General features: G+C 38.9%; 1 protein-coding gene across 4 annotated transcripts in view; it reads left to right on the forward strand.

Annotated features, from left to right (window-relative positions):
• Positions 1 to 24,433, forward strand: part of caprin1b (cell cycle associated protein 1b) — a 38,600-nt gene extending 14,167 nt beyond the window's left edge. For 2 of the 4 annotated variants that reach the window (XM_007887624.2, XM_042341308.1), the window contains exons 2-18: positions 267 to 329; positions 1,005 to 1,091; positions 1,594 to 1,832; positions 2,309 to 2,391; positions 2,843 to 2,977; positions 3,830 to 3,882; positions 4,954 to 5,040; positions 7,136 to 7,294; positions 9,983 to 10,091; positions 10,315 to 10,376; positions 11,587 to 11,697; positions 12,188 to 12,337; positions 12,532 to 12,685; positions 13,063 to 13,263; positions 14,148 to 14,254; positions 15,233 to 15,296; positions 24,080 to 24,433. In XM_007887624.2, coding sequence (XP_007885815.2) covers positions 267 to 329; positions 1,005 to 1,091; positions 1,594 to 1,832; positions 2,309 to 2,391; positions 2,843 to 2,977; positions 3,830 to 3,882; positions 4,954 to 5,040; positions 7,136 to 7,294; positions 9,983 to 10,091; positions 10,315 to 10,376; positions 11,587 to 11,697; positions 12,188 to 12,337; positions 12,532 to 12,685; positions 13,063 to 13,263; positions 14,148 to 14,254; positions 15,233 to 15,296; positions 24,080 to 24,159 — 1,944 coding nt within the window. In that variant the 3' untranslated portion in view covers positions 24,160 to 24,433. Of the gene's footprint in view, positions 1 to 266; positions 330 to 1,004; positions 1,092 to 1,593; positions 1,833 to 2,308; positions 2,392 to 2,842; positions 2,978 to 3,829; positions 3,883 to 4,953; positions 5,041 to 7,135; positions 7,295 to 9,982; positions 10,092 to 10,314; positions 10,377 to 11,586; positions 11,698 to 12,187; positions 12,338 to 12,531; positions 12,686 to 13,062; positions 13,264 to 14,147; positions 14,255 to 15,232; positions 15,297 to 15,845; positions 15,923 to 24,079 lie in introns of those variants that run through there. The other 2 variants (XM_042341309.1, XM_042341310.1) reach the window with 2 other exon arrangements.
• The last annotated feature ends 2,065 nt before the right edge of the window (positions 24,434 to 26,498 follow it).

Below are 26,498 nucleotides of genomic sequence, written 5' to 3' on the forward strand. Positions count from 1 at the left end.
TTTCCGTGATCCTTGTATCTATCTTGTGCCATGCACTGTTGAGACAAAGCTAATTGGAGTTCAATAGAGTTTTGTACTTGCGTACTAATCTGCAGTCAGTTATCTGCAATATTTTACTTTTAAAGAGGGTGGCTTCTTTTTTCATCACTGTATTTGCAAATAGGTGAAAATAAAGAAGTGCTAGGAAGGACTATTCCGAGGTTTTGAGTTTACATGCTTAAGTGGTACTTTCAGCATTTTAATTTGAAACTTGTATTTAATTGTAGGCCAAGCTGGATGATTACCAAGAACGACTTGACCGAGGAGAAGCCCTAAACCAAGACCAATTGGTGAGTGTTACTGAATCTATAATTGAAACAGAAAAGTTGTCATTCATTGCCTGTTAAATTGTTTCAGAAAAATAACGTGTATAAATTAAAATTCTGCTATTCTATCATGTAACTCAGAAAATTGTGGGAAATTAAAGGGAGGGTTAAAACAATCTGGGCAATGCACTCCCAGCTACCATCAATCCCAGTCTGTGATTTACAATTGGGACCTGTAATTTCAATGAGAACAATCTTTTGTAAAATGTTTTTGCTCAGTGGTGAGATGTTTTGTATGCAATTATGTCCCAACCAAGACCCATTTTTACCAGGGAGCTAGAAGGTATTTTTTGTATTTGATTGGATGCTTTAATTAATATCTTGACTGTTAAGCATACTTCCTTCAGATGAACTTTATTGCAACTTCAGCTATGTAGTATCAGACTTGTGCTTTCTTGAGCAATTTCAACATCTCCTTCGTGTAATCCTATGGGATAGACAGCAATAGAATTAAATTCACTTTTTATTTCTTCACATCTTTACAAGTTTAGTAAGAGCTGCCTTTTTTAAGATTATCATCGTTGGCTTACCTAGCAAGGACTTTAGAAAATTAACTGCGGTTAAGATTTGGCTAGACCACATATTTTTGCAAGCAATATTTATTGAAATATTAAAAATCGTTGTTCATTTAATTTGTAGGAAGCGGTTGGAAAGTTGCAAGAAGTTGCGAACAATCTGGAATTTGCTCGTGAATTGCAACGAAGCTTCATTGCTTTAGGTCAAGATGTAAGTATCCAAGGGATGCCAGCTACGGGCATTTTAGAATAGATTTATATCTACCCAATTGCAATACTAATCTCTTTTCAAAGCTGTAAAAATGTGCAATTGCTATATTCGTGTGGTTTCTCCAACCTCTGTTGAATATAGTCTTGTTCTACTATCCCTTTTTTTCTCTCTCCTGGAGCTGGCAACAGATTGTTTGCCATAAATTCTTTGCAGCATCATTTGGTTCTTCACATTAATTTCTGTTGGATTATTTATCCCTGGCAATAAGTATTGCATGGTGTTGGCACAAACCAAACGTAATGTGAGGTTTGTGCTTTGGAGATGACAAACTGTCTGATTCATATACTTCCACGCTCTTTTTGAAGCCTGGGTCATTGAAGTAGCCGTATTAGTTGCCTATCCCTCATGCTAAATAAAACAATACTTTTTGAATTCTGAAAATTCCAATTATTTGACTTATTGTGAAACACCGAGACTGAAAAATGTTTCTGCTTTTGTACAGATCCAAAAATCCTTAAAGAAGGCAGCTCGTCGGGAACAATTGATGAGAGAGGAAGTAGAACAAAAGCGGCTAAAAACGGTGCTTGAACTACAGTATGTGTTGGACAAATTGGGTGATGATGATACACGCAACGACTTGAAACAAGGCTGGAATGGATCTTTTGTCCTTACCGAAGAGGAGCTCACACTGGTGGATGATTTTTACAAGTTGGTACAACCCGAACGAGACATGAACCTCAGGTAATAATTTAGTGCAATAATGGATTTTTATCAGTTGCTGTCTCTTATTGGTAGCAGTGCTGGCCATACAAATTGCAAAATTGATGAACCTTTTTTCCCTCTGGTTCCGATACGCGATGTAGCTCTGCTCAACACTAATCTGGTTTTCCTTGAATCTAAAAACCACGACAACAACTTGCATTTATAGCCCTTCCATGTAACTTCCAAAGCGCTTGACAGTAGCTTTAATTAATCCAATCAGAACAACTTTAGCTAATTACTCAGGTAACTGATCAATTTGTATTCAGATGGTTTGCGAACGGATAGAAATTTTAACCAACTCAATACCTTGAGAAATGTATAATAATTCAATGTAATGCATACTAAGACCTAGCATTTATTGGATGCAGGATTAGTATTAAATTACTACTTTTTTCTGTAGGTATATTTGATTACCTTTTGGTAATTTGGTAATACTTAAATCATCTTATTTATAGGCTGTGTGAACAGTTTGAACAATCGTCAGTGCACTTATGGGACCTACTGGAAGGAAGAGACAAGGCGGTTGGGGGTACAACCTGTGAGTAATAAATACATTTTTGTACTTTTTTCCCAGCTAGGTAAACAGAGGCGTGTGGAGTAAGGAAACTTGTCCAATGTTTTGCCTTCCCCGGGAATCAAACCCAGGTCCTCTCGCTTGCGAGACGAGTGCCCTAAACACTGAGCTACAAGACTCCTGTTGTAAATCTAAATTCAGCCGCCCCCAGAAAAAATTTTCTCCACACTAGCTGTGCTTTTTTAGCATAATGGCAGCTCATCATGCTAATATGGGTGTTGTAGTATTTATTTCACTTGAAGAGCAATTTCTATTTCTAGAAAGTTGTACTTCACGATAAATTAATTCCAACTTCTGGTTGTTGTACTGGAGAATTTGCCTAATCTAAGATTTAGGAAAATCTTAAGAAAAGATCGGACTGATAAGATGGGAAATACTTTAGAACTGAATGTCCAATAACATTTATGTTTTGCAGATAAGAAGCTGAAGGAAATAGTTGACCGACTCCTATGCAGTGGCTATTTTGACAGCGTGCATAACCACCAAAATGGAGTGTGTGAAGAAGAAGAGCCGTCCCCTGTACCTGCTGAGGAACAGCCTCCAGAACCAGGTATACTTTACATTTTCTGGTGTAACTGGCATCTTATGTTTTATGCTTTTTTGTGATAAATCTCTTTTTCAGAGATTCCTGTGGGGCTGGAGTCTGCTCTCAGGAATCTGCCATAACTATTCTATAGCAAGTTGGGTCAAATGGCTTTTTCACTTTCTCCCCTCTCAACACGTAAAGAAATGCTTGGTCTCTGCTCTGCATTTCTTAATGATGGCTGATCTCATTGTGATGGCGCAGTTATCATCAGGAACTCTTAAGTGTTGATAATCGCAGGCTGCAAAAGTGTTAGAATCTCTTCTGCCACTTAAAAAAAAGTCTTGTAGCTTGATTGTTGCATCACTGGGGAAAGTTAGAAAATGTAGTTTTTAACTCGTTTGTCTCAGTTGAAAGCACTTCTGGTTTGGAAGCTTGATGGTGTCAGTTTTACACCACGGCTTGAGCATATAAAGTTAGGCATTATTGGAGGTCCTGTCTTTCAGATAAAATATTAAAACAGCAGCCTTTTCAGATTAATGTGAAATATTCCGTGGCCTTGCTTTGAAGAAGAGCAAGGTGTTCTCCCATTTGGACTTTCCTCCCACAATCCGTTTAATTTCAGAAAATGGATGTGACTTGGATTTAAATGTGATTACAAGCACAACTTTACTTGTTGACTCAAAGTACTCTTATGCAATAGTGTGCGTTTTGCAGGAATGAATCCGTGATATGAATTTTTGATGATGATATTGACATTCATGAAATGTAGTCCTCTGCAGTGATTGCTTCACAGGTTTAGGTTTAATGAAGTAATAGTTTGATTAAATTATTGTTTTGGTTAAAAAGTTTCATTATTTTAACCGTTCTTTTTTTTAGAACCTGAAGCAATTGAAGAGTATGTGGAACAAACTGATGTAGAAGCCAGAGAAGTGAGTTTCTCCTGTTCCCAGATGCTATGTTTTCCACTATTGTGAATAAGCCACACAGTGTTAATTGAGTTGCTTATTATATTATGCTTATTAACATGTTTTTATGGCACGTTGTATGTGTGTATGTACTGTTACTGATTTTATTTTGTGGTCGTGATGCTTTTAAAAGGTGGCCTTCAGCCTCATAGCTACTTGTGTGATGTGTGGCTAGGCCAGTTATTGGACTATATCTTGCAACATTTGAGGAATATTATGCTTAATGCCAAAATTTTATTTGGGAGGAAGAGTCCCTGATTTTGGAGAATTAGTTTGATACTCAGAATCGAGTGTTTAACAGACTAAACCGAGAACAGCAAATTCTGAATAGAATGTGTTCCTTGAGAAGCGGCAACCATCGCACAAAGTTTGTTTGGTCTGATTGTGGTTTGGTGCAGGGAATTTCTCTCAATGCCACTTGGAGCATTTTTCATTGTCTTGATCTCTTGACAGCTCAGGGTGACCAAGGTTTGGTTCTGCAGTGCTCAAAGCGGACTCTTGTTTAATTGATTGTCCTGGTATTTGTACTGTTTTGTTTCTATGCTAATTGTATGTGAAGGTTGAATGCGAAACGCTGGTTCATTGCATGCTAATGGCATGGAGGTTCCCATTCTTGAAGTTCAAACAAAACCCCTGCTTGCTCTTCTCTATCTATACTGGTACAGCTTACAGCTAATTGGGTTAAACGTGTTGTGTTGCGTCAGATTGTCCCAAGAGTCTGATCCTGTTTCTAACCAATGGGTGTGGTCCAAAATGAGGGCTTAGCAAACAAGGAGGAGATCACTTGGCCAGTGTAACAGGACTTATATGTTCAGTTTGTTAACTGTCCTTGGGTATTTCTTTTCTAGAAGGGTAGCTAATTGTATGTGGAGGTTCAACAAAGAATGAGAAAGGCCATTCATACAGTTGAGTTTTTCATGTTCTGCTTTCCTAATTAGCAAAGTTACATTTGCTGTGGCCGTGCACCAATAGCTTTACACCCCTGTGATAGCTCATTCGTAGTAACTTATCACTGATGTTGAGTTTGTTTTCCAGTTTGTAAACAGGCAGTTCATTGCAGAGGCACAGTTCAGCAGCAGCCAGAAAGAGCAAGCTGATGAATGGAATGCAGAGCCCGTTGAGGTAACTAATTAATAGGAGACAATGGGGTAGATTCTAATCTGGTCGTGGTAACTAGTTTGGGCAATAATTGTAATATTTGGTTTAAAAAGGAAAGAATCTTTAGCACCTAAATCTCATTAAGGGTGTTCGCTTTGTTGCCACTGAGCAATTGATAAGGAATGCTTCCATTTTTTTTGGTAACCATGCAGTTGGACATCTAACACAAAATCTGGACATTAATTACTAAAATCCAAGCAAACTTTTTTTTTTAGAAGTTATTCATATGAACATTGAAACCAGGTGATTGTATCAAAGCTGAATTTCCACCGCTGCCCATGTGAACTAAAGATCTGGATTAATTGGCTGGTTAGAAGTTTGACCAGCCAAAAGCATGCAAAATCCAGGAAAGATGGGACATGATTTGACTTCCCGTACTCTGCTGTGCTGCTGTGAGGAAGCACTGAACAAGAGGACAAAATGCTTCTTCAATGATCCAAAATTCAGCGCAGGCCAATATAATGTCAGAATTGAATTTAGAATGCAGTTTCATAATAGATGGCTCACCTGGCCATTCCTGGTCGGGGTGCAACTGGGGAGGTTAAGAATATTTGTAAGAAAAGGGAACTTGATATTAGTTATAACCAATTAATGAAGGCTGGAACTTTGGTGAAACTCAAGATAGCCAATGGCATTAGTATAGTTTTGATTGCAATAATTTTTAAACAATTAGTGTGCAAACTTTACATGTGCAAATTCTTTTATAATTTTAGTTCTGATTGAAATCCAAAATTACTGAAGCATTTAAAAAAAAGTTTATATTGGTACCAAATTGTTTTCCATCTGAACTTCCTTTTATTTAGAAAAGATTGAATGGAGCTTTGATGGAGTACATTTTTTAATTTAAAGAACTTCCACAAGAGATGTAGGTTGAATTGAGTTCATAGAATACGTTTTTAGACACAAGATTTATAGTCTAAGCTGCATTGTTTATTTGTTTAACCTCCAAATACGAATAAATAGATAGTTATTTGAGCATGGGAAACTTTAGACACTGCCCAGAAAATCTTCTGTTCAAGTAGCTGGAGCCATGTGATCTCCTCCAGTTCGTGCTTTATGCAGTATTAGTTCTTGTACTGAGTTTATGCTGGATTTCTTTATCAGCTTCACGACTAGGGCTCACATGAGGAAAGAGGCTCTTCAAGACTGCTGATTTAGTGACTACTTTTTTGAATTGTTAGCTTTAGTAGCCTTCACAGATAGTTTTTGAACAAATTATTGAAAGGTTATGCAATTCTTTGTTAATTCATCTGCGTTTTGCTTCCAGGGCAGCTTATATAAGTCCTTTATATAAGGGCTTCAGACATAGAGACTATATCTTTATATCCACGCTCCACTGAATTTGGCTGCAGCTGTATTTATTACAGTGCAATGGATGCCTATGTATACGGAGATTAAGAAATCGAATAGTTTATTAGCAGTGAAAGGATCTCTATAGGACGAGGAGGTTGGATACTGTCCACTTAGATTTGAATGGTGTTTCAATGATGGCTGAGCCATACCTACAAATGCACACATTCAACTTTTCATTTCTGCATTATCTCACCTGGGCAATACTTGATGCTCCAAATATGTTAGCACCCTTATGCTTCAGAGGCGGAAAAACAGTAAGGATTTCTCCTGCTAATTACTCTATATCCCTACTGGCATGTGCACATGTCAGGATGTCACAACAGGATTGGATTCACCTTGGATGGCCTTCACACTGGAATAACTTGATGATGCTCGCTAACTACACTGAGTGAAGAATGACCTGGTTCCTGATGGGATATGTGGCATCTTATTGAGCAACAGACTGTTCTGTGACATGGTAACAATTCTTGGTTGCCGAAAGGTGTAGGTGGTGGTTAAAAGGATTGAGGTCTTCCATGTGCTTTGGTGTAGTGCATTAGCTTGTTCAGATAAGATAATTGATGTCTGTGGCTTTGGGCTATACATCACAAAATTAATGGTTCGATTATGACATGTACATGTTCTGGATGTGATTTAACAAATCAAACGGATCTAAGAGAATAGAATAGCAGAGGTCTTTTATTCATTTTTCCTTCCCTTATTATAGGTTGTGAATTCCCTGCAGCAGCAGCAGCAGCAGCAGCAGCCACCCACAGTACCTGAAACTCATGCACTGAACACAGTGGCACCCTCAGACCCTTTGGTCAGGAGGCAGAGGGTACAAGATCTTATGGCACAAATGCAAGGGACCTTCAACTTTATGCAGGTAGGCAAAATTTGGACTTTAAACTTAATCCAAGGGTTAAAGTATACAATGCCGGTGTCAATCAGTATCTCAGTTTAATGCTCTGAATACTTTCCTTTGTGCTGCAGAAGATGAATTTAGTTTCACTGCAAGCCAACTAACAATATTAACTTAGCCCCAATCACACCACACCATTTTCCTTAGCCTGGTACAGCCATCTTGAAATGGAAATCATTCAGCTTCTCAGATAGTTTAGTGCGTAATTGCACTGCTTATGGTACTAGGGCATACAGAGCAAGTTGTCTGTCCCAGGTTTGGCCCCTGATGTTGTTACTCAGCTAGAGAAGGGGACTAGATGGGTCAGAATTATCATTCTTGTTGCTTCTGCTGTGTGGCTATCAAGAGGGGATGGGATCTGCTTATTCTGGTGGTGTTTAGGATCAAATTGTCAATTGGTGCTCGATAATTTATGATTGCAAGTATCCCCGATAAGATCAATTGAGAACGGGTGGGGTTCTATCAAATTGCTAATTCTAGGGATTTTTCAAAATGACATGCCGACTTAATTCTAAACATTTTGTGTTTTATTTGGAAACCTTATTTTGAGAAATAATCTTTTATGATTAGGATTAAATAATTGCATATTGTCCATATCATTTAAAATTACTATGTTGTTGAGTGAGTTCAGATTAATAAATTCAAATCTTTCATATCTTTTTCATGGCAATCAAATGTAATTAAAGTATAATTGATACTTTACAATTGGTTCATACAATTGCCTGTTTCAATGTTCATATGAATACCTTAAAAATCTGTGTTGGACTGAGACACGACAGGTTATTATGGTTGAAATGTAAGATGACAGTGGCTTGTAATTTAGTAATGCCAAGGTTCAGTGCAATTGTCCAACTATGGGATAATAACTTTATGATTTCTTGCAAGGATCTGCTGATGGAATATTTCTGCATGCTCACTCACAACTGTTTAGTTTCCCAATTTGCAAAGCTTGCGTAACTGTGGATGGACATGATATTTGGCACTTTCAATCAACTTTCCTGTTGTTTTAAGTTTGATTATAATCTTGATCTTGTATAGTGTTTACCTTGGAAAGGGTTGTGAATTTCCTGCAGGAACAGGGTGAAACTCCTAAGTAAATTTCTTAATGGCACTATACATTTTGGAAAGCTATCGAGTATTTTCACTTGGTGGCTCATTTATTCTCTGTTGCCTGCTCTAATTTTCTCTAGTTAATCTTTTGCTTTCATATGCTCTAAGGTGTTCTTCTGTGTGACAAAAGTACTTAAGCATCAATATACTGGGGTTGCTTGACTGCAGCACAACACATTCCTAGAGCGCTGAGTATCAGAAGATGGTTTACCTTCTCAGTCGTTCTTGAAGACATAAGTCTCAGTGCTTTTCTTGAATGTGATTTTTCTCCACCTCTTCCCATTTTAAAACATAGAGATGAATTAAGAGCCAACATAACTGTTGGCTTTATCTCAAAAAGTATTAGGTGATCTTTCACCACATTCTGAGCAGGACTAGAGGTCTGTGGGGCATTCAGATTCAGGCTGACATGGGAAGTATGGATCCTTTGAATTGTGAATGAGGGCGAGATTAGCCCGTTTTGGGATTTTTCTCCCTGAATCTCACGCTAGTGGTTCTTTTTTCTATTGGTTTGATACAAATGAATATATGAGATAGAGGGTCTTTGGAAAGGGATGGGACCTCATGTGGAGTATAAACACTGGCATGGTCTAGTTTGCCTGAATGATCTGTTTCCGTGTTTTATCATTCAATTAATATTTTGTCCCTACTTGGAAATCTATATTATGCATTTTACCAAGCTTTTGGTTAAGTCCTGTTTTGATTGGTTTGAATAGGTTCTATCTTTTCGACCTCTTGCAGTTTTGGTGGATGCTATTAAAACAGGAACCGTCTTTGAGATGCCATGTTAGTTAAGATTTTGTGCATGTAATAATACTTCTGCTCCATAATAGTGGGCAGCTGGATGAGCAGGTTAGAGCAGACCTGTTGATTTATTGCTGAGGAATGCACTCTTAATGTATCTTGTGTAAGAATTTAAATCAAAATTCAAGGTCGATAACAGATATTGGAATGAATTTGTGATACTGAACCTTGGACCATCCTAATGCTACTGTTGCGCAGTTGCCATCGTTGTATCCCTTTACGCAAAATCAATTTGCATGTTTACCACATAACTGGCACTGCAGAAATTGAAGTGAAAAGCTATGAAAATCAACTGGGGATAAACTAACATGAAATGGTAGCCAAAGGGCTGCTGATAATTTTTCAGCAGGGAATAAAGTCCATAAATTTTATATTTGAAAACATGTGATATAAGTAGGCTGATCGAATGTTAAATAAAAGTTAAGCGTACCATGTTTACTCAAATCTAAAGTATTTCCCGAATCAAGTTGCAGGCTAATTGTAGGGGGGGCTGGGGGAATTTTTTAAAAAAAAACAATTTCACTGCAGTTTTGAAGCACCATAGATTATAAGGCCAACTCTGATTTTTAGTGAAACTTGTGGCTTAGATTTGAGTAAATGCAGTGCATTGTGCACTTTAATCAAATGTATTGAAAAGGACTTTTACACTTGCATTTGATTATCTTAAAATCTGTAATGAGTATGTTAATATAATGCGATTAAGTCTTTTATTTGAATATGTGTGTACTTTTTCAATAGGATTCCATGCTTGAGTTTGAGAGTCAGACAATGGACCCTGCTATTGTTTCAGCGCAGCCCATGAATCCTGCACAGACCATGGAAATGCCCCAAATGGTCTGCACACCAGGTGGGTAATGAGAGGTTGAGTTCAGGCAGGGTGTTGGAAAGTTGAGGGAAATATCATCATACTACTTTAAACCTGTGGGGCTATTTTGAGTCATTAAATAGATAAACTACCTTATTGGAAATCTCTAGTTCTGCCTTTTATTTGCATTGTGGAATATAATGTTATTATATTATATTGTGGAATGCTTTCGTAACATTTCTTGCCTTTTCTTTCTCCTCATTAGTGCACTCTGAGTCCAGACATGCCCAGTCCAACGCTGTCTCCGTTCCGTCGGAAGTTACGCAGGTTGGTTAATTTTGTGTCTCGTTAAGTAATCCAGCGCCTTGGGACGTCCTCCTGACGTGAAAGGCGCTTTATAAATGGAATCTTGTTGTTGTTGTTGTTGTTGTTGTTGTTGTTGTAATCCACTTTGGAGACAGAAGTGTACTGTTTCCTGCAAGAGCTTGAGTTGTGGACGCTTTCCATTATTATGACCTTCACTTGTAGTTCCTGACTCTGATTGGCAGTAATTTGTGATGAAATATGGTGGCAGTTGCCCTCTCAAAAAGTTGGCTAATAGGTGACATATTGAGCACTGAAGCACACATATTGGGCAGGAGACCACAGCTCGGCCCTCTGCAACAGGATAGGGCAAAGAGGGCACGGCGCGGCCCTCAAGCAGACCAGAGGCTTCTGCACGTGCATCTGAGCACGTGCACCCAATCTCTACTGAGCGCCAGCACTAGTCATGTCCATGGCCTTCCACCCTATCCTGTGATTAGTGCGGGAGCTGTTCTTTCAGGGCTAGAGTAAGCAGGTTTGTATTTAACTGTCTTCTACCACTCCTGAGGCAAGTCATTTCTGATGTTAAAAACCTGAATAATGGTCCATTACCTGGCACTGATGCTTCTCATCTAAATTAGAAAATTCCAGCAAAAACTTGCAAAGCTTGTTTTGTGCTGTAATAACTCACAAACCAATTCTCTAAAGATTTCATTTCAACAAAAGAAACCTTGGAAGTATTGCTGCTTTAACAATTTAAGCAACTGAACTTCATTTGAATTTTTCTTCACAAATCTTAGGAACACTTTTGGTGTTCTGACATTTGTTGGGACAACTTATGGTTCTAAATCTTGCGATCTGTTCAGATTTAAAGCTGGGATGTTGTTGCTGAAAGGTTTCCATTACATCTGATTTGTTTTTAATCATGAGTCTGTTTGTATCATTTCATATCCGTTTCCAAATGATGTATTGACATTCTACAGGAATATTTCAGGTTTAGAAATTCTACAGCTCGTTTTATATTCTCATTTTCATACTTGACCTTATGGTTACATTTTTCTAAATCAGCTGAAGAAGGCTTTGCTGTAAATGAGCCAAACGGTTGGGTACATGCAAGTGTAGTGGTGTATGGTGACTACACAGGGTAAAGGCAGAGCCAGTGTATTTTATCCATCTGGAGTTGTACATGAAGTACACACCTCATTTTTCACTTTTTTCCTTTCCCATCATTAAGGTACCTTTGGTATCTTCCACAACCGAATCATACACACCATCTCAGCCCATGTACCAGCCTTCCCACGTGTCAGAGCAGCGAACCCAGAAAGAATCTATGGACTCGATTCAGGTAACCGACATGAATTTCTCAAAAGTTGAACCAAAAAGAGCTAGATTGCCCTCGGCTCATTTTTAAGTTCAAGTCGTGCTATTTGCTGTACAAGATTGCATGCAAGATTAGGCTTGTTTAGCTCCAGATGCTATCCGTAATGGAGCCTGTTTCTTTTAGAATCCAGAAGCAGTATGCCTCGTTCTTGGCTATCTAACCACATTTTTTTCTTCTGCTTCTGCCTCTCTCTACCCTTCAAGTTATGATCATAGCTCACAGAAGTAATTTGACAAATTTATCTTGCAGTGCATTTACTTACAACTTCTTCCTGTTCTGGGAATAGGCAGATTACCTTGCGATGAAAGTCTCTTGACAATTAACTGCTTCCCATTCTAAAAAGCTGACTTTCAATATATCTCTTAAGGCTATTGCTAAGTTTTATGGACTTGGTAGTGGTGTGTTTGTTGGCTTTGTTTACGTTGTATTAAGTCTCAACATTTGTACTTTCCAGGTTACAATGTCACTGGCGTCTGAACAACCCCCAACCTCCACAGCAATTCCTGTTGCTTCCCAGTCGCAAGCTTTTCAAGCTCCTCCCAGCAAACCCCTCCACAGCAGTGGTATAAATGTGAATGCTGCTCCATTCCAGTCAATGCAAACGGTAAGGTGATGGTGTCATAACAATTCAAGAATAGTAGCTGCTGATAGATTTTTTTTAACCTTTTCGTCAAACCCAGCACCTATTAAGCCAGGATTGTCGAATTTAATTGTGTGGCAGTAGTTGTACATTACAGCCTGTTAATCAGATTTTACAAATGCTTTACTCATCAACTTTTCCCTCATTTCTAATTGCAGGTGTTTAATATGAACGCACCAGTGCCTCCGGCCAGTGAGCCTGAAGCTCTCAAGCAGCAAAGTCCGTATCAGGCCAGCTACACCCAAGGTTTCAGCAGCCAGCCTCAGCACCAAGTGGAACAGTCTGAACTACAGCAGGAGACTCTCACAACTGGTAAGCGGTTCATCTAAATATTTACCATTGCAGATGAATCTAACATACAGCAGACAGCCAACTGTCTGCTCATCGGCAATCAATGCAGTTAATTCTGTGAAGCAGAATATAGTGCTTTACCACATTTTGGCAATGTGGTAAAGCACTATATCAAATGCAAGGATATTATCCACATTACTCACGTTCTTGTGAGTTTGCATTTTAATTGGAACTTTGGCTTTTGTTCATTTAAGCTATTTCTGTGAGAAAATAACAAATTGGGAAGATGATTATTAATATCAGTTGGCGAGCATTCTGCTAAGAAGGAGAAGGGTATAAGTGGGCATGCTTTAAAGTACATGGTACCAATGCTTGCTTTGTTTGCTTTTGTCCATTAGTGAGTCCTTACCATACATCTCAAGACCAAACGCACCCAGCGGCAGGTGCTCATCAGCAACTATCCCAGCAAATCCAGCAGAATGCTGGCTTCCAACGCACAGGCCAGGCTTTCTACAACAGCAGGGGAGTGTCTCGTGGTGGACCACGCAACTCGCGTGGAGCTATAAATGGCTATCGGGGACCTACTAATGGATTCAGAGGTAGGAGATCGTTTCTCCTTTCACTCCCTCCCTCAAGAGAAAATGTTGGATACTGTAAATATTGAAACTCATACAGCTTTTCTCCTGAGTGTAAGGAAACAGTGGTTTTATAAATTGAATACTCTGATCTGGAAGAAGGGGACTTAAAGAGTGTTAACTGGAGCCTTGATGAGGTTTTTCCCCCAACAGCTTCATTGATAAAAGCTTTGCTTGATGTAATACTATGCAAAAATAAGAAGGGTTGCAGGTTGGATTTTGTGCTGAGTAACGGATCCCCTTCGACTGAGAGACTCATTTGGGGCATCACCTAAAAGATTGGCCTCAGTACCCCAGGCCTAGGGAGTATGCAAGTAAGCCTGAATTTCTTTATTTCGTTATTATTCAGGAACCAACTGTAAAATGATTGGAGTTTGAAGAATGGGAACTGATTTAGTTGAGGTGCTCTCTAAGGTTAAATAGCTCCTCACTGTCTTTGCTTACACACGGAATAGTACCGTAGAGCTGTCCGGGGCCACCACAGGGCAGCTTCTTCCATTCCTCTACCCTCATTCAAGCCAGAGCTGGTGCCTTAAGAAGAGAAGATTGACTACAAGAGGAAATTTTGGGTTGTTTTAATTACTGATTAAAAATGAACCCAGTCATTTGGAACTAGCCTTACTGAAGTTTTTTTGGATCAAACTTTTTAAACTGAACTGTCAAATTCCTTGAAAACCACATTGGTTTGTTAAAATTACCTCAGGTTTTACATTTCAAGTCTCTGGTAATTAGTCCGTGTAGCTCTTGAGTATTTTGATAGGATATAAATCTGGTTTCTCATCTTAAAATTACCTAACATAATTCACATCAGAACTCGTAACTTTCCTAACTTGATGTTTGTTTTCCAGGTGGATATGACAGCTACCGCCCTCCATTTTCAAACACTCCAAACAGCGGCTATGGACAGTCTCCGTTTACTTCGGCTCGTGACTACTCCAACTCTAGCTACCAACGTGTAAGTAGACTTCAGCTCACATTGGCCATGTACACTCCTAAGCAAGAAGGCATTGCCTAGAAAATTCAGTATATTTGGATGTTACGTTATAAAGACAAAAGGGGAGAAAACGATTATTACCTGACAATTAGTAAATTCAGTAATCCATCAACTTTTCCTACATTGAAGGTTCTCTTGGGAGTTAGAGATGTACATGACATTTTATAAGACTGGTCCTCTCATTTTTAATGCAGGCAGGACGGAAGTGTAGATAAACATTTCAAATTTAGCCTCGGAAGGATATTCATCTGATTCTCTCAATTTTAACCAAAGGTGCTGAATGTTCTGTTATCTTCCATGCCATTTAATAAGAGATCAGTTCCCCATTGCATGATACAGGGATGAAAAAAACATCCCAATGTCATGTGTTTATCATGTCATCAATGGGACAGGACATTTTACCCCTCTGGTTCTATCTGTCTTGGAAATATTCACTTAAGACTACTTTTAGAATCCACAACTGAAAATGTATGTGGAAAGTTAGCCTGTGTAGAGATCTAACATTAAGAATCTTTCAACTCTTTGAGCCTCCTCTCCCTTTGTTGAAATTGGAAGATCCTGACCCTTGGGGAAAATGCCTCCAGCTAGTTACTGATCAGAAACATCCAGAGAAATGAATAGTCTTGTTGAAAAAAAATCTAGTTTTCATGTATTGCCTTGTTTGCACTAACCCTGCGATACTTTGTCTGTAAATTTGGTTGGTGGATCAGCAGAATGTTTCTACTTTGGTATTAATAGACTGTTGTTTCACTGCCAACACAAATACAATTCTGGAGTTTAGTTATGGTTGGTTTCCTTTAAATGCAGGTGGAATTGTATACTTGTGTCTTGATTGAATTTTGAACAAACAGTTTGTGTGTACATTGAATCTGGAAGATTCTTTTGTGGGTTCATTTGTTGATCCAAAGTTTTTTTTTAAACGAGATGTTGTTTCTGTAGGACGGATACCAACCAAACTTCAAACGTGGCTCTGGACCTGGCGGACCTCGGGGCACCCCTCGAGGTAATGCTCAAGTGATGCGTTCGTAATGAAGGACTGGAGAAACTGAAATATTGGGCAGTGCTTAACTTTGTTTCACAGCCACAACGCTGCTCCGTTCTAGAGGGAGTTGCCGAAGTAAACTTTTACTCTTAAAAGTAGGCCACCACGTAAAATCGATTCAAATGTCCCACCCAGAACATTTTTGTTGAAGCTTTAATCTTTGTTTTTACTCTGTCAGCTTCGAACAAAAAAACCCTGCTTTATAATAACCACATTCAATTCTTAACCTGAGCAGAAACTGTTTCTGGTAGTTCTTGCATCAGCATAGAGAGAAAAAGAGAGGGAGAGATGATGCCTGTGTTAAGAGAGCAAATGGTATGTCAGTTTTGTTCCTGAAAACTTGAAAATTCCTTAATTTATTTTTTTGTNAAAAAAAGAAAATTTCTTACCATCTTTATGCTGCCACTTCTTGTCCCTTTCTGGGAGTATTTTGATAAATTTCATTTGCGGATGTTTGATTCACTGGTTTTTAAAATGAGGCTGTATTTCTTTTTCTTCTCTGCCTTTTAGAGCTCCCGAGAAGTCTGAGTTTGTAAATTGATGTTGCTGCATCAGAGAAAGTTTCAATAAAGATGTGTTGCACACTTGCAGCTTGTCGCTGATTTCTTTTTGTCCGTTTGTTCTTGTGGAGTCTGTCTTTCCTCTTCTTGTCTGTCTCCCATTTGCTCACTCTGGCTTAGTGGGAAAATTGACTGCATTTCCAGCAACGAGCAGTGTGTTTGTTTTTTAAGTAAGAATGCAGTAGCCTCAAGGTTACAGAGCAGGCTCGGCTCTTCTTCATGTTAGCAACAGTCACCAACCTGTACAGAATTGTAATGCTATACGATTGGAAGTTGTGTGGGATTTTTCACATTCAGTGCTTAGAGGTGTGAGCATTATTTTACATCTGCACTATGGTGGGGAAAGGCTAGATGATTGGAAACCAATTTATTATAGATAGGGTCCAGTTTAATAATGGATTGGAAAGTTATTGCATTGATTTGTGGATATCTGGAGATGGAATTCTTCTCCCTCTTTCCCTCCCTTATTATCAGTGGTGATATCCACAATCTGGGTCCAAGGCAACAGATTTATGGATTGCAACCTCTTAGCAGGGTACTGCTTTTTAAACTGAAAAGAGTAGCTAGTTTCCTACTAATCTGCAGTCAAACCCCAGCAATCAATGTTAAATGCTGGTGTTTACAACCACGCTTAATGAACGCTACCATTGATAGTGGGGAGGGCTTCTGGTACATTTAAGGACAATAATTAAGGAAGATAAATGTTGAATCTTTTGTAAAATAACCCTCCATTGCCAAATCACTTGTTAATATTTGGGAACCAAAGGAAATTTGCAGTTGTTATAAAAAAATTCTGATTAATACTGCTAATTAACCATCTACTGTAATTGAAAGTAGGTGTCAGCTCCACCTCTGTTGGAATCCCAAGCTCCCTTCACCCAAAATGTAATCGGTATAAACGTGATTTTAAGGACTTTAAATTGCATAGAGATTTTTTCTTACTAAATTCAATTTAAAAAAATATTTTTTTTTGAATGTCTTATGATTGGTACAAATCACGGTTAGCATATTGTCCCCAACCATGAATGCCTGCTGCCTGTACCTTCAAGTGGTGGTGTAAAGATAAGGACTGTTGGTAGAAATTAATCTTCTGCGTTTTCTTAATAGAACTGTACAAAGTTCTGAGAAAACTGGATGATGCATGTCTATCGCATTCCTTTGTAGCCCATGATTTGTTCCTATATTAAAACCTTGTTTTGGTTAGAGTAGGTTTTCTAGGTTTGAGTACAAGTGGTGCTGTTATGAAGTTGTAACAAGTTGGAGCAAAAATATTGCAGGATATAATTTTCAATGTACAGGTCTGCTGAACATATTAAAAGTCATGGGACAAGGCTAGAGTCCTATTGTCTTCACCACCTGTGCAGGTCTGAAAATTATATGATTGTTAAACTGATGGTTTGGTAGCAAATGGTTGGGGAGTTTGAAAGTACAGGGTTAATTTTTTGTTGTTGGGGTCTCCCAATCTTCACTGTTCCAGGAAATGCAGCTAATTTTTCCTAGTCTGACTGACTTGCATTTGTGTGCTAACTCTCGGGTTTTGCTATGGCTTCCTTTGTCTGTATGGGATACACAACACAATTGCATATTCTCGATCTGCCCTATTGCACGCTCTAGTTCTTTGTCAGGCAGCATAGCTCGACCAGACTTGCCCATCTGTGTTCCTTCAAGGTGAAAATTCATAGCTGATTTTGAATTGCTCCCTAAGGAAAGCAGGATTCTCAATTTCAAATTCAGGATAATTTTCCATTTGCTAAGTTATTAGTGCTGCTTGTCCAATGTCCTCATCTATCTCCTTCTCTTCCCCCCCCCTCCTTCCCCCAGTTATTGGGAAGAACAGCTTTGTGTTTAAACAGTGGGCTTCATTGGGTAGGAAGTCCTAAGGTGACAGCATAAACTACTCTTTATGGAGGTAATTTGAATGCAGAATCATTAATGGTGATTTCAGCTCTGAATTTGGATTAAACATGACCCAACTTTTCGGGGAGTGGGATTGATTCAGAATTTTCCAGATTTCTCAGGATTTAATGCTGTGGGTTTCTGCCTGTGTACTTCCAATTGCAATAGTGGGTTGCTTTACAAAGAGGAATTAATGCCACTTAGAATGTTCAGATTCAAGTGTTTAATATAGTTCTGAAATACATGTCTATGAACTAAATCGTTAATGAAACTATTGCTGATTTTACAGAAACTGAGAAAATCTGAAACAGATAAGTATTAATTCTCAAATAATTGATGGGTTTCGTAATCAAAAAATCTCATTAATGCTCAATTGGTGACCTTGCTTCGTACTTTACTCGCCATTCCCATATAATTTGAAAGATGTGAGTCTTTACAAACTAACCTGAGTAGGAGGGGGGAACTTTTGTTTTGCAGTTTGTCAAGTAAACTTAAGCCCAATGTGTAGGGATGCTAATGGAAGACTCTAAATCACTGCAGCATTGATTCATTTCAAGGATAAACTAACATTAAGTAGCTCCTGATGCAATGAAGCATCAAACCTTGTACAATAGCTGAATTGATGTCCCTGCTTTTGCATGGTAAATTCACCGTCAAATATGGTGCAGTATCCTGAGGCTTTTAAAACAATTATCCATGGCTCACTGTTTGGTTGGCACAATGACATTAGCAAATGGCTCTTAACATTAATAACTTGTATCTTTTGGACGAAATGCTTATTTGTCGCTTCAGGGAAAATAACTTTTCTCTGTTTGTGTATGGATTCTGTTTTTAGTACTGTTTTCATCCTTTTGTGTAACTTGGTGATGGTGCTTTAACTAACAAACTAACTCAAATCAAAATGTGTGCTTGTCCATATTTTTGTTTACATTATGGATCATAATGTAATCTGGGGAGCTGCCAGTGCTGTCTCCTGGCGTGAATATCAGCTCTGCTTAAATAAAAGCTACACCATCATTGAACTTGAATTGTGAGTTTAAAGCAATATTGTACAAAGGTAGACGTGCCTTTTAACTGGTGTGCAACAAGGTTGAATTGAAAGTACAGTCTATAACTTGCCTGGAAATATTTTGTGCTTTAGAGGACGACCCTAATGTTCCTTAAAGATGCTGTTCATTGTGGTGCTGATGTCTATAGTGCATTATTTAGTGAAGTCTTTGAACTGAATGAGTGAGTTTTATGTTGGATATTTGGGATTAAGGTAACTGTTCTGTAAAGTGTGGTTGTTGAATTGGTTGAGCATTGTGTACAAAGTGGCCCATTAGGTTATGGATGATGAGTGTTTTTTCAAATGCTGTTTTTCTGGAATCACGGGGAGTCCTGTAGCTCAGTGGTTGGAGCACTCGCCTCACAAACGAGAGGACCTGGGTTTGATGCCTATGCAGGGTGAAATGAGGACACGTTTCCTTACCCCACATACATCTGTTTACCTAGCAGTAAGTAGGAACCCGGTGGTTGGTCAATTGGCGGATTGTTTTTTTCTGGGGTTAATAATCCCTTCAAAAATAAATAAAAAATAAGATTTGGTCATTCAATCCACGACTGCTTGTGGGAGACTGCTGTGCGCAATTGGCTACCGAGTTTCCCCCACAAAATATACAGTCAATTCACTTTACAGTACATTCTGTGAAGCGCTTTTTGAGATGTCTCAGGCGTGATAAGGCACTATATCAAATGCAAGTATCATTATTAATTTGTTGGGTTGAATTTAATAATCCTGTAAATGTAGTTTTGGAACCTCTTGAACTGAGTTGATGATAATTTCTTAGTGTTCCACATTAATGGTATTATATCTTGTTCTGTATTGCATTACAAAATAATTAAATTCCCCCACCCCGTCGTCTTTGGAGTGAATTGTAATGTGCAATTGGAGCATTATATTCCTGGCAGCTTTCAGTTGTGCATAGATGGGAGTGTTACAGGTAGCGAGAAAGGAGCTATATATTTTTTGAACAAAAGAATGGTGTTTACTTGCCAGGAAAGAACTACCCTGAAAAGAAAGACTGGTTCTGTACAGTAATGTCAGACACAAAGTGATTTGTATTCCGCTTTTGCAGCATTTTTGAAGTTGGAACTTTTGAACATTTTGAAATTGACAAACTTTTAAAGCTTGGAAACTATAATATTTTAATATAATATAACATTGTAATATTTTAATGCGGTTCAGCCACAATCAAAAAATGGTTTCTATGAGCAACACTTGTGACCTATTCACTCCCGAGGTTTGCAGCATTGCATTTAACTGCACTGCAGATTTCCTACTTTGTTTTTGGTCGGTTAGGAAGCCGACACACCCATACACACTTTGCTTGAAAATCCATCCAGTTCTGGTTTTTGAGAGCATGCTAAGGAGATTCTACCACTGAAGTTGTATGATTTCCTCTTCCTTGTTTTGTGGTCCACTTCAGTACGGGATATGGGTCAGAACGGGTATTGGACGTTGTGATACAGATCAACCATGATCTAATAGAATGGCGGAACAGGATCGAAGGGCAGAATGACCTACGCCTGTTCCTATGTTCCTACTTGTTTGGGGAGATCGGTCAATCCTATTCCAGACTCTCCCACAGCGCCCCCCCACCACCGTCACTGCCAACATAAAATAAACCCAACCTTCTGTGAAATGGAGTTGATTTCATCAATCTCCTGACAATCTCACAACGCCACTGTAGCCACAAGACTGGGAATTAGCATAAATTAGATTTATTTTGCTTCAAAATGAACACAATGAGAGCAAAAATAAACTGTTGATCTTTTCACCCCCCGATGACACTGGACAGGGTCTGTAGAAAGAGCTGTCCCAAGTATGTTCCTGCACCACAGCGTATTCAGTGACCTGCCTGATGTAACCCATTTGACAGCTGAAATCTGCTGGGTGTCTGCACTCGCTGTTTACCGTAGCCTGATAGGAATCTTCTGCTTCCCTGTACCAAGCAACCCCTGAACAGATTAGTTGCGAGCTGTTGCTTAGCCATCCATTTGGAGTAAATAACTCAGCTATTTCCAGTTGATTAGTAGCTGAATTGCCCACAACAGAAGTCTCTGTAACTGCGAAATAATTGTTTTATTTGGTGGTTTGGAGTCCTGATTTTCAGTAATGTTAAGAATTCAAGCAGTGGCTGCTTATTGTATGGTAACTAATTATTTTATGGCCTTTTTTAATTAAAAAAGGAAAATTCTCACTTTAAAATTATTCCCCAAAAGTTGAGAAACTTGGACTCATTTTGTCAAATCCTTAGGAAACATCAGAAATTTCAAATGAATTGGTAATTTGAGGGACATTTATTCACAGTTGGGAAAGTCTGAAGGGACTTGTGCCTGTAAGAGAGAACATCTGTATTTTATCTACGTTGAACAAATAGATCAATGAAATATAGCAACAACTTCATTTTTGGCTACAGGAATGGTCAAATTGAATCAAACTGGCATACTGCCAATTCAGCACAATTTAACAGCCCAAGCAAGCTCAAAAAGTGCATCTTTATAGCTTAATTAGCATGGAATAGCCTTGTTTTGCATCATCACCCTGGCAACGGAACAGGGTCTTTTACAAGTATTACTTTCCTACCCAAGTTTCTAGATTTCTGTTAAATACTTTCCCTGAAATGATATAAAAGAATTACCCCAGTCTTTTAAAGTAACATTTAATGAAAAGTAAATGCACTCCTTCAGGCCATGTAAAAAAATGTATGGCTTTATTTTTGGACAAAAACTACTTGACGGTCCATCCCTCCGAGAGAGGTTTGCCAGTGAAAGCCCTTTACTTAGGCCTGTGGGAAATTTGAGATTTGCTTGTTTGCACCACTGCCCAGTGCAATTTTTCCAACTGCTCCCAGCAACCAGCAAGTCAAATTTGTGAGGTGTCAGCATTGCAATTATCTCCACTTTCACACAAAAAAGTTACATGGGCTTGTACCCGCCACTCTACTCAGAAGTTTAACTGGGACTGGAATAAATTATTGAATGTACCCTTTTATGGCAATGGCATGCACAGAGAGCCATCAGAAAGTGCTCTGTTGTTACAATCACTTTGTGTATTTGTTCCCTGTGGTCTGCCTCTGCTTGGCTTCCTTCAGTCACTTGGGCAGTTTCTTGCCATTCATCACATTGTAAGTGAGCAAAACAAATAAGCTGCAAGAGTAGGGATATTGCTGACTGCAGGCTGTTTGGTCCATTCTTATGCTGGACTCATTTCACACTCGTCTCCAGCTCATGTGAATTGATGTGTTCAGGCTAGCAGCCAACTAGCTCACTTTGCTCGGTCTTAATAAGTTGAATTTCTGCCCCATCTAATGAAGATGGAATCAGAATCATGCTGTAGATACAGTATTGTTCCCATGGGACTCAGCTGGTTGTATAGTTTAAGTTGCTACTTACCCCTTTTTGTAACTTGGAAAGCTGCCATGAAATTGAACAAATTGACTCCATTTAACAATAATGGGTGTCGCATTAATAAGAACACAGTAGATAATCGTATACTAATGACATGTTGCATGTTTCAACAGTTATTTTTTTGTTGGAAGTTTTTTTTTCAACCAAGTTTCCATAAAAGTAGCCAATTAGTAAAAACGCTTATGCAGGCCACTTGACGATATATATACATGTTTACACGCACGTGAGAAGTCGCATCCTTGCATAAAAATGACGAGCAGCATTTGCGTTCTCATTGGGACCTTAAGGCAACCTAATTCCTATTGAAACCTGCTCTGTGATGGGTAGCACTTTTGTTACAAAGCTGGTTCAAGACCACTGCTGCTCATTTGGTTTTGTTTCTCGACCATCTTTCTTTGATATTGTTCCATCCACAACCAGCGCCATTTGTCTGGAATGGTGGTTTCACATGAATGGCTTGGTCTATTTTCAGTGAGTTGGAGGTAGGCCAATTTGTAAGTTGATCTCGGCTGAAGACTTCAGTCCATGTGCACTATGTACCGATCCTTATCGAGCTCCAGATAGCCAGTCTGAAATCTACATATAGACAAGAATGCTGCACAATTTTCGTGGCTTTATTTTTCTCCTTCCCACTCCCCAATTTTAATACTTGGTCTTGCAGTGGTATTTTATCTTGAGCTAAGAGCTGGGTCTGTGTTTGTTAGAATTATGATTGCTTTTTACAAGTGCATCCCAATTTGGAAACTGTTGCAGAGTACAATTTATCCTGTCGTATTTTCGGAAACCAGAACTTAATACGGCTTCATTATACTTTGTGAAGAAGCTCATTATTGTAAATGAGGTGTGCCAAAACAAATACTGAGTAATATATTTTTATTTTATTTTAAAATGCTTTTGCGTTTCACTGCTGCCTTTGTGTTTTGCCCAGTATCCCTCTCCCATTCAAATTCACTAAAGGAATTAATAATGTGGGTTGTAGCTGGTTACAGGTTAGCTACTGTGTTTGTCAACATAACCATCACTATACTTCAAAGTAACACATTCTGTGAAGCATTTTGGGACGTTCAATGTGATAAGCCATTATATCAAATCCAAGTATTTATTATTTCACCACACTGATTCAAAAATGGTGAGTTCTGATGACATCAATGGGGGAATCAAGATGGGAGCAGTCCCTCAGCTGGTCATGTGAATGGAGTAAATTAAGATGCAGTGTTGAAAGACCAAGTTCACTGAACACTCTGGGTTAATAACATCAATTTAACACCAATACACGGTCCTTGCCTCATGTTTGCAACGCTTTCTAACAGCATCCACAAAACAGTGATCAGGAGCAGCAACCCTGATTGATTGTTAACCCAGAAATGCTGAGATTGTCAACACAATCCATGGACCAAACCTGACTGGCACCTTCCTAATCTGTATGCACTATGTGTTCCACTTTGAGGTACTGAACGGGACTGAAACTATGTATTATAGGGAGCCTTTAATGCTTGAAGCGTTATCTTTCTGTCCTTGTGAAGGTCTTAATACCAAAGTATGGTAATGAATGTCTTCTGTGATTTAAATTGATATCATGGCCCTAATTCATCCACTACTATTTATTACATTAGTTAAAAGATCGCTAATTTCCTTTTTGTATCAATACATTTAGTTGCCTACCTACACAGGCAGGTTTGTGTTCATGGCAATTCTTTTTCTTTCATGAAGAAACAAAATTCTGCCCTCATTGTATTCTGGGTGAGTTGTGTCTCACCCTGTGAGGCGTTTGTGCTCTCCTGTTCAGCCGTAAGGGGAAGGTAAATTAATTTCAATTTTGTTTCTATTGTTTTTCAGGCCGGGGACTGATGAGACCCAGAGGTATGAATAAAAAGATTGTAGCCATGCCTCAGATGACTGCACAAGAAGTGATTTAAACTGAACCGCCTCGCCCACCCGCATTTCGAATGGAAGGGATTTTTATGCAACTGTGAAATATTTTAGACCGTAACCCTAAACAAACAACAATAAGAATTCTTGGATTCCTGTAGCCTCTTCGATCCAGCTGGTCCCAGGAAGTGGAACAGACCCTCCTTTGTTGCAGTGACTGCATATCGTGATTCTTTTTATATACATGAAAAAATCCCCCCAAAATTAAACTCACACTGATGTAACAAGAAAATCTAAATAAAATGTTTTACAAAAATTGAATCGCCGAATTTCGCTGAGTTCTTTAACTTTACACCATTTTACTGATGGCCTGAAGCTACTCTGTGTTATTCTCCCCGGTTCTGCACTCTCCCAGAATAGCTTTTGGAATGCACTGTTTGCAGCTGAGTTCAGATCAATACACTGGTCGTTTTCCAGAAAATACTGGATAAGGGTTGCTGTCATCTGCAGCTAAACAACTGATTTGCAGTACTTGTTAGTTAGATATGCATTCTGCAACTGAATAATGAAATGGATAAAATGGTTTTGTCCAAACAACATTCACAAACAACACAAATCGCAAACTCACCATTTTCACAAATCATATGCAGAATAAAACATTCAGGGGCAATTCCTGGACTGTAGGTACATTTACTGACCTTGATGTGCAAACTTATTTACTGCTGGTCACTAAATTTACTGACTCGAGTGGAGGACTATCGGAATCTGAATTTACAATGGGAGAGACTCCCATTGTATGCTAACGTTCGCAAATTGATGTTTCTTGCCCAGTGAAGAATCACCTCCACAGGCAGCTGCTTTTCTTTAAAGAACAGTAATAAAAAATCTTTTGAACATTCCTGGATCAGAAATCCTATATAACTAGTGCAAGGTGGGGAATAATTGGGTGGTTTGAAGTTGTGGATCTGGAATTAACTAATTAGTCATAAATGTCGTCTTCAACAGTTCTGTATTTATTTCCCAGGAACTACATGAGTGAACAGATTGGAGAAGATTTAAATAATTTTACATGTGGCCTGTTTTTACCTGTTTAATATGGATTTGACTTCAGTATTTAGTGCAGAGCTAGATGATGGGTAGATTTTTGTAGATTAAATTGGAAAAGAAGATGAAAGCAATGACTGTTGCAAAGAATCCTTTAGCTATCTGAAACAATCTGTGTTGCTGCCTCAGCTAAGATCAGCCACAAACCAGAGATCAAATCTGTAACTAACTTTTGCTCTTACACCAGAGGCACATAACTCAAATCTTTGATTTACGTGAGAATTTGAACTGGGTGTGAACCAGGGTCCAGAATCATCAAAGGTAGATACTGTGATGCACCCAGAGCCTTATGCAGAATAGTTGAACTGAAACAAACTAATTTCTATTAGTTATTAAACCTGGACCCACCAGGTCAGTGTCTGCTGACTGAGTTGATCCCTGGAATTTAGGAAATGATGATTTACTTTGGAGACCGGAGCAAGAAGAAGGTTCAATGTAATGTCCCCACTAAAAGCTTTAAAAACAACCACAAACATAACTGCCACCATGTTCTTGAGCAAGAAAACTGGATGGTTGAACAGCAAATCTGCTAGATTGTTCCACGGATAAATAGGGCACATAACTGAACTTTCTGAAATTTAATAACTTAAGTGTTTTAATAAGGGGAAGAGCGGAAATAAGACTACCAGACCAGGAACTAACAGTGCCAAATGGAGCAATTCAGCATTTTACAAGGGCTGGCCTGATTTCCTAATGCTGTAGTACTGGATTTCTGCCACCCAAAGCTCAGAAACAAATGTACTGTAGACAGATCCCCCTCTCCTGACAAAGTTCAGTTACTGCAATATATCAGTTTTACTTCAAATTCACCAACACAAAAGTTGGGACTTCCTCCCAAAGTGATGCGGTGGATGGCACGTAACTCACACCACAGATCAACTTGGGTTCCTGCTTCCGATCGCTAGCCGGCGCCCCGCCTGCCAGAAAAAAATAATAACAATTATCCTTGCATTTGATATCGTGCCTTATCATGTCTTGAGACAACTCGGAAGAGCTTCACAGGATATACTGTAAAATATAGGGGGGGGGGGGGGGGAGAAAAAGACTGGCATCTTCTGCGGTCTCGCGTTGCCATGAATATTAATTCCTCTTGAGGCCAATCCCCAAATCCAAACCCTTAACTGTAGTGCCCTGAGACGTCCTTCTGACGTGAAGTGCAGTTTGTTGTTATTGTTCGTCTTCCCGTCCTTCAGATGAGATGTTAAACCGAGATCCCGTTTCTCTGTTCAGGTGGACGTTAAAAGATCCCATGGCACGATTCGAAAAGAGACTTTATCTCTTC

This window comes from Callorhinchus milii, unplaced genomic scaffold (genome assembly GCF_018977255.1).
Source record: "Callorhinchus milii isolate IMCB2004 unplaced genomic scaffold, IMCB_Cmil_1.0 Scaffold17, whole genome shotgun sequence".
Taxonomy (NCBI): Eukaryota; Metazoa; Chordata; class Chondrichthyes; order Chimaeriformes; family Callorhinchidae; genus Callorhinchus; species Callorhinchus milii.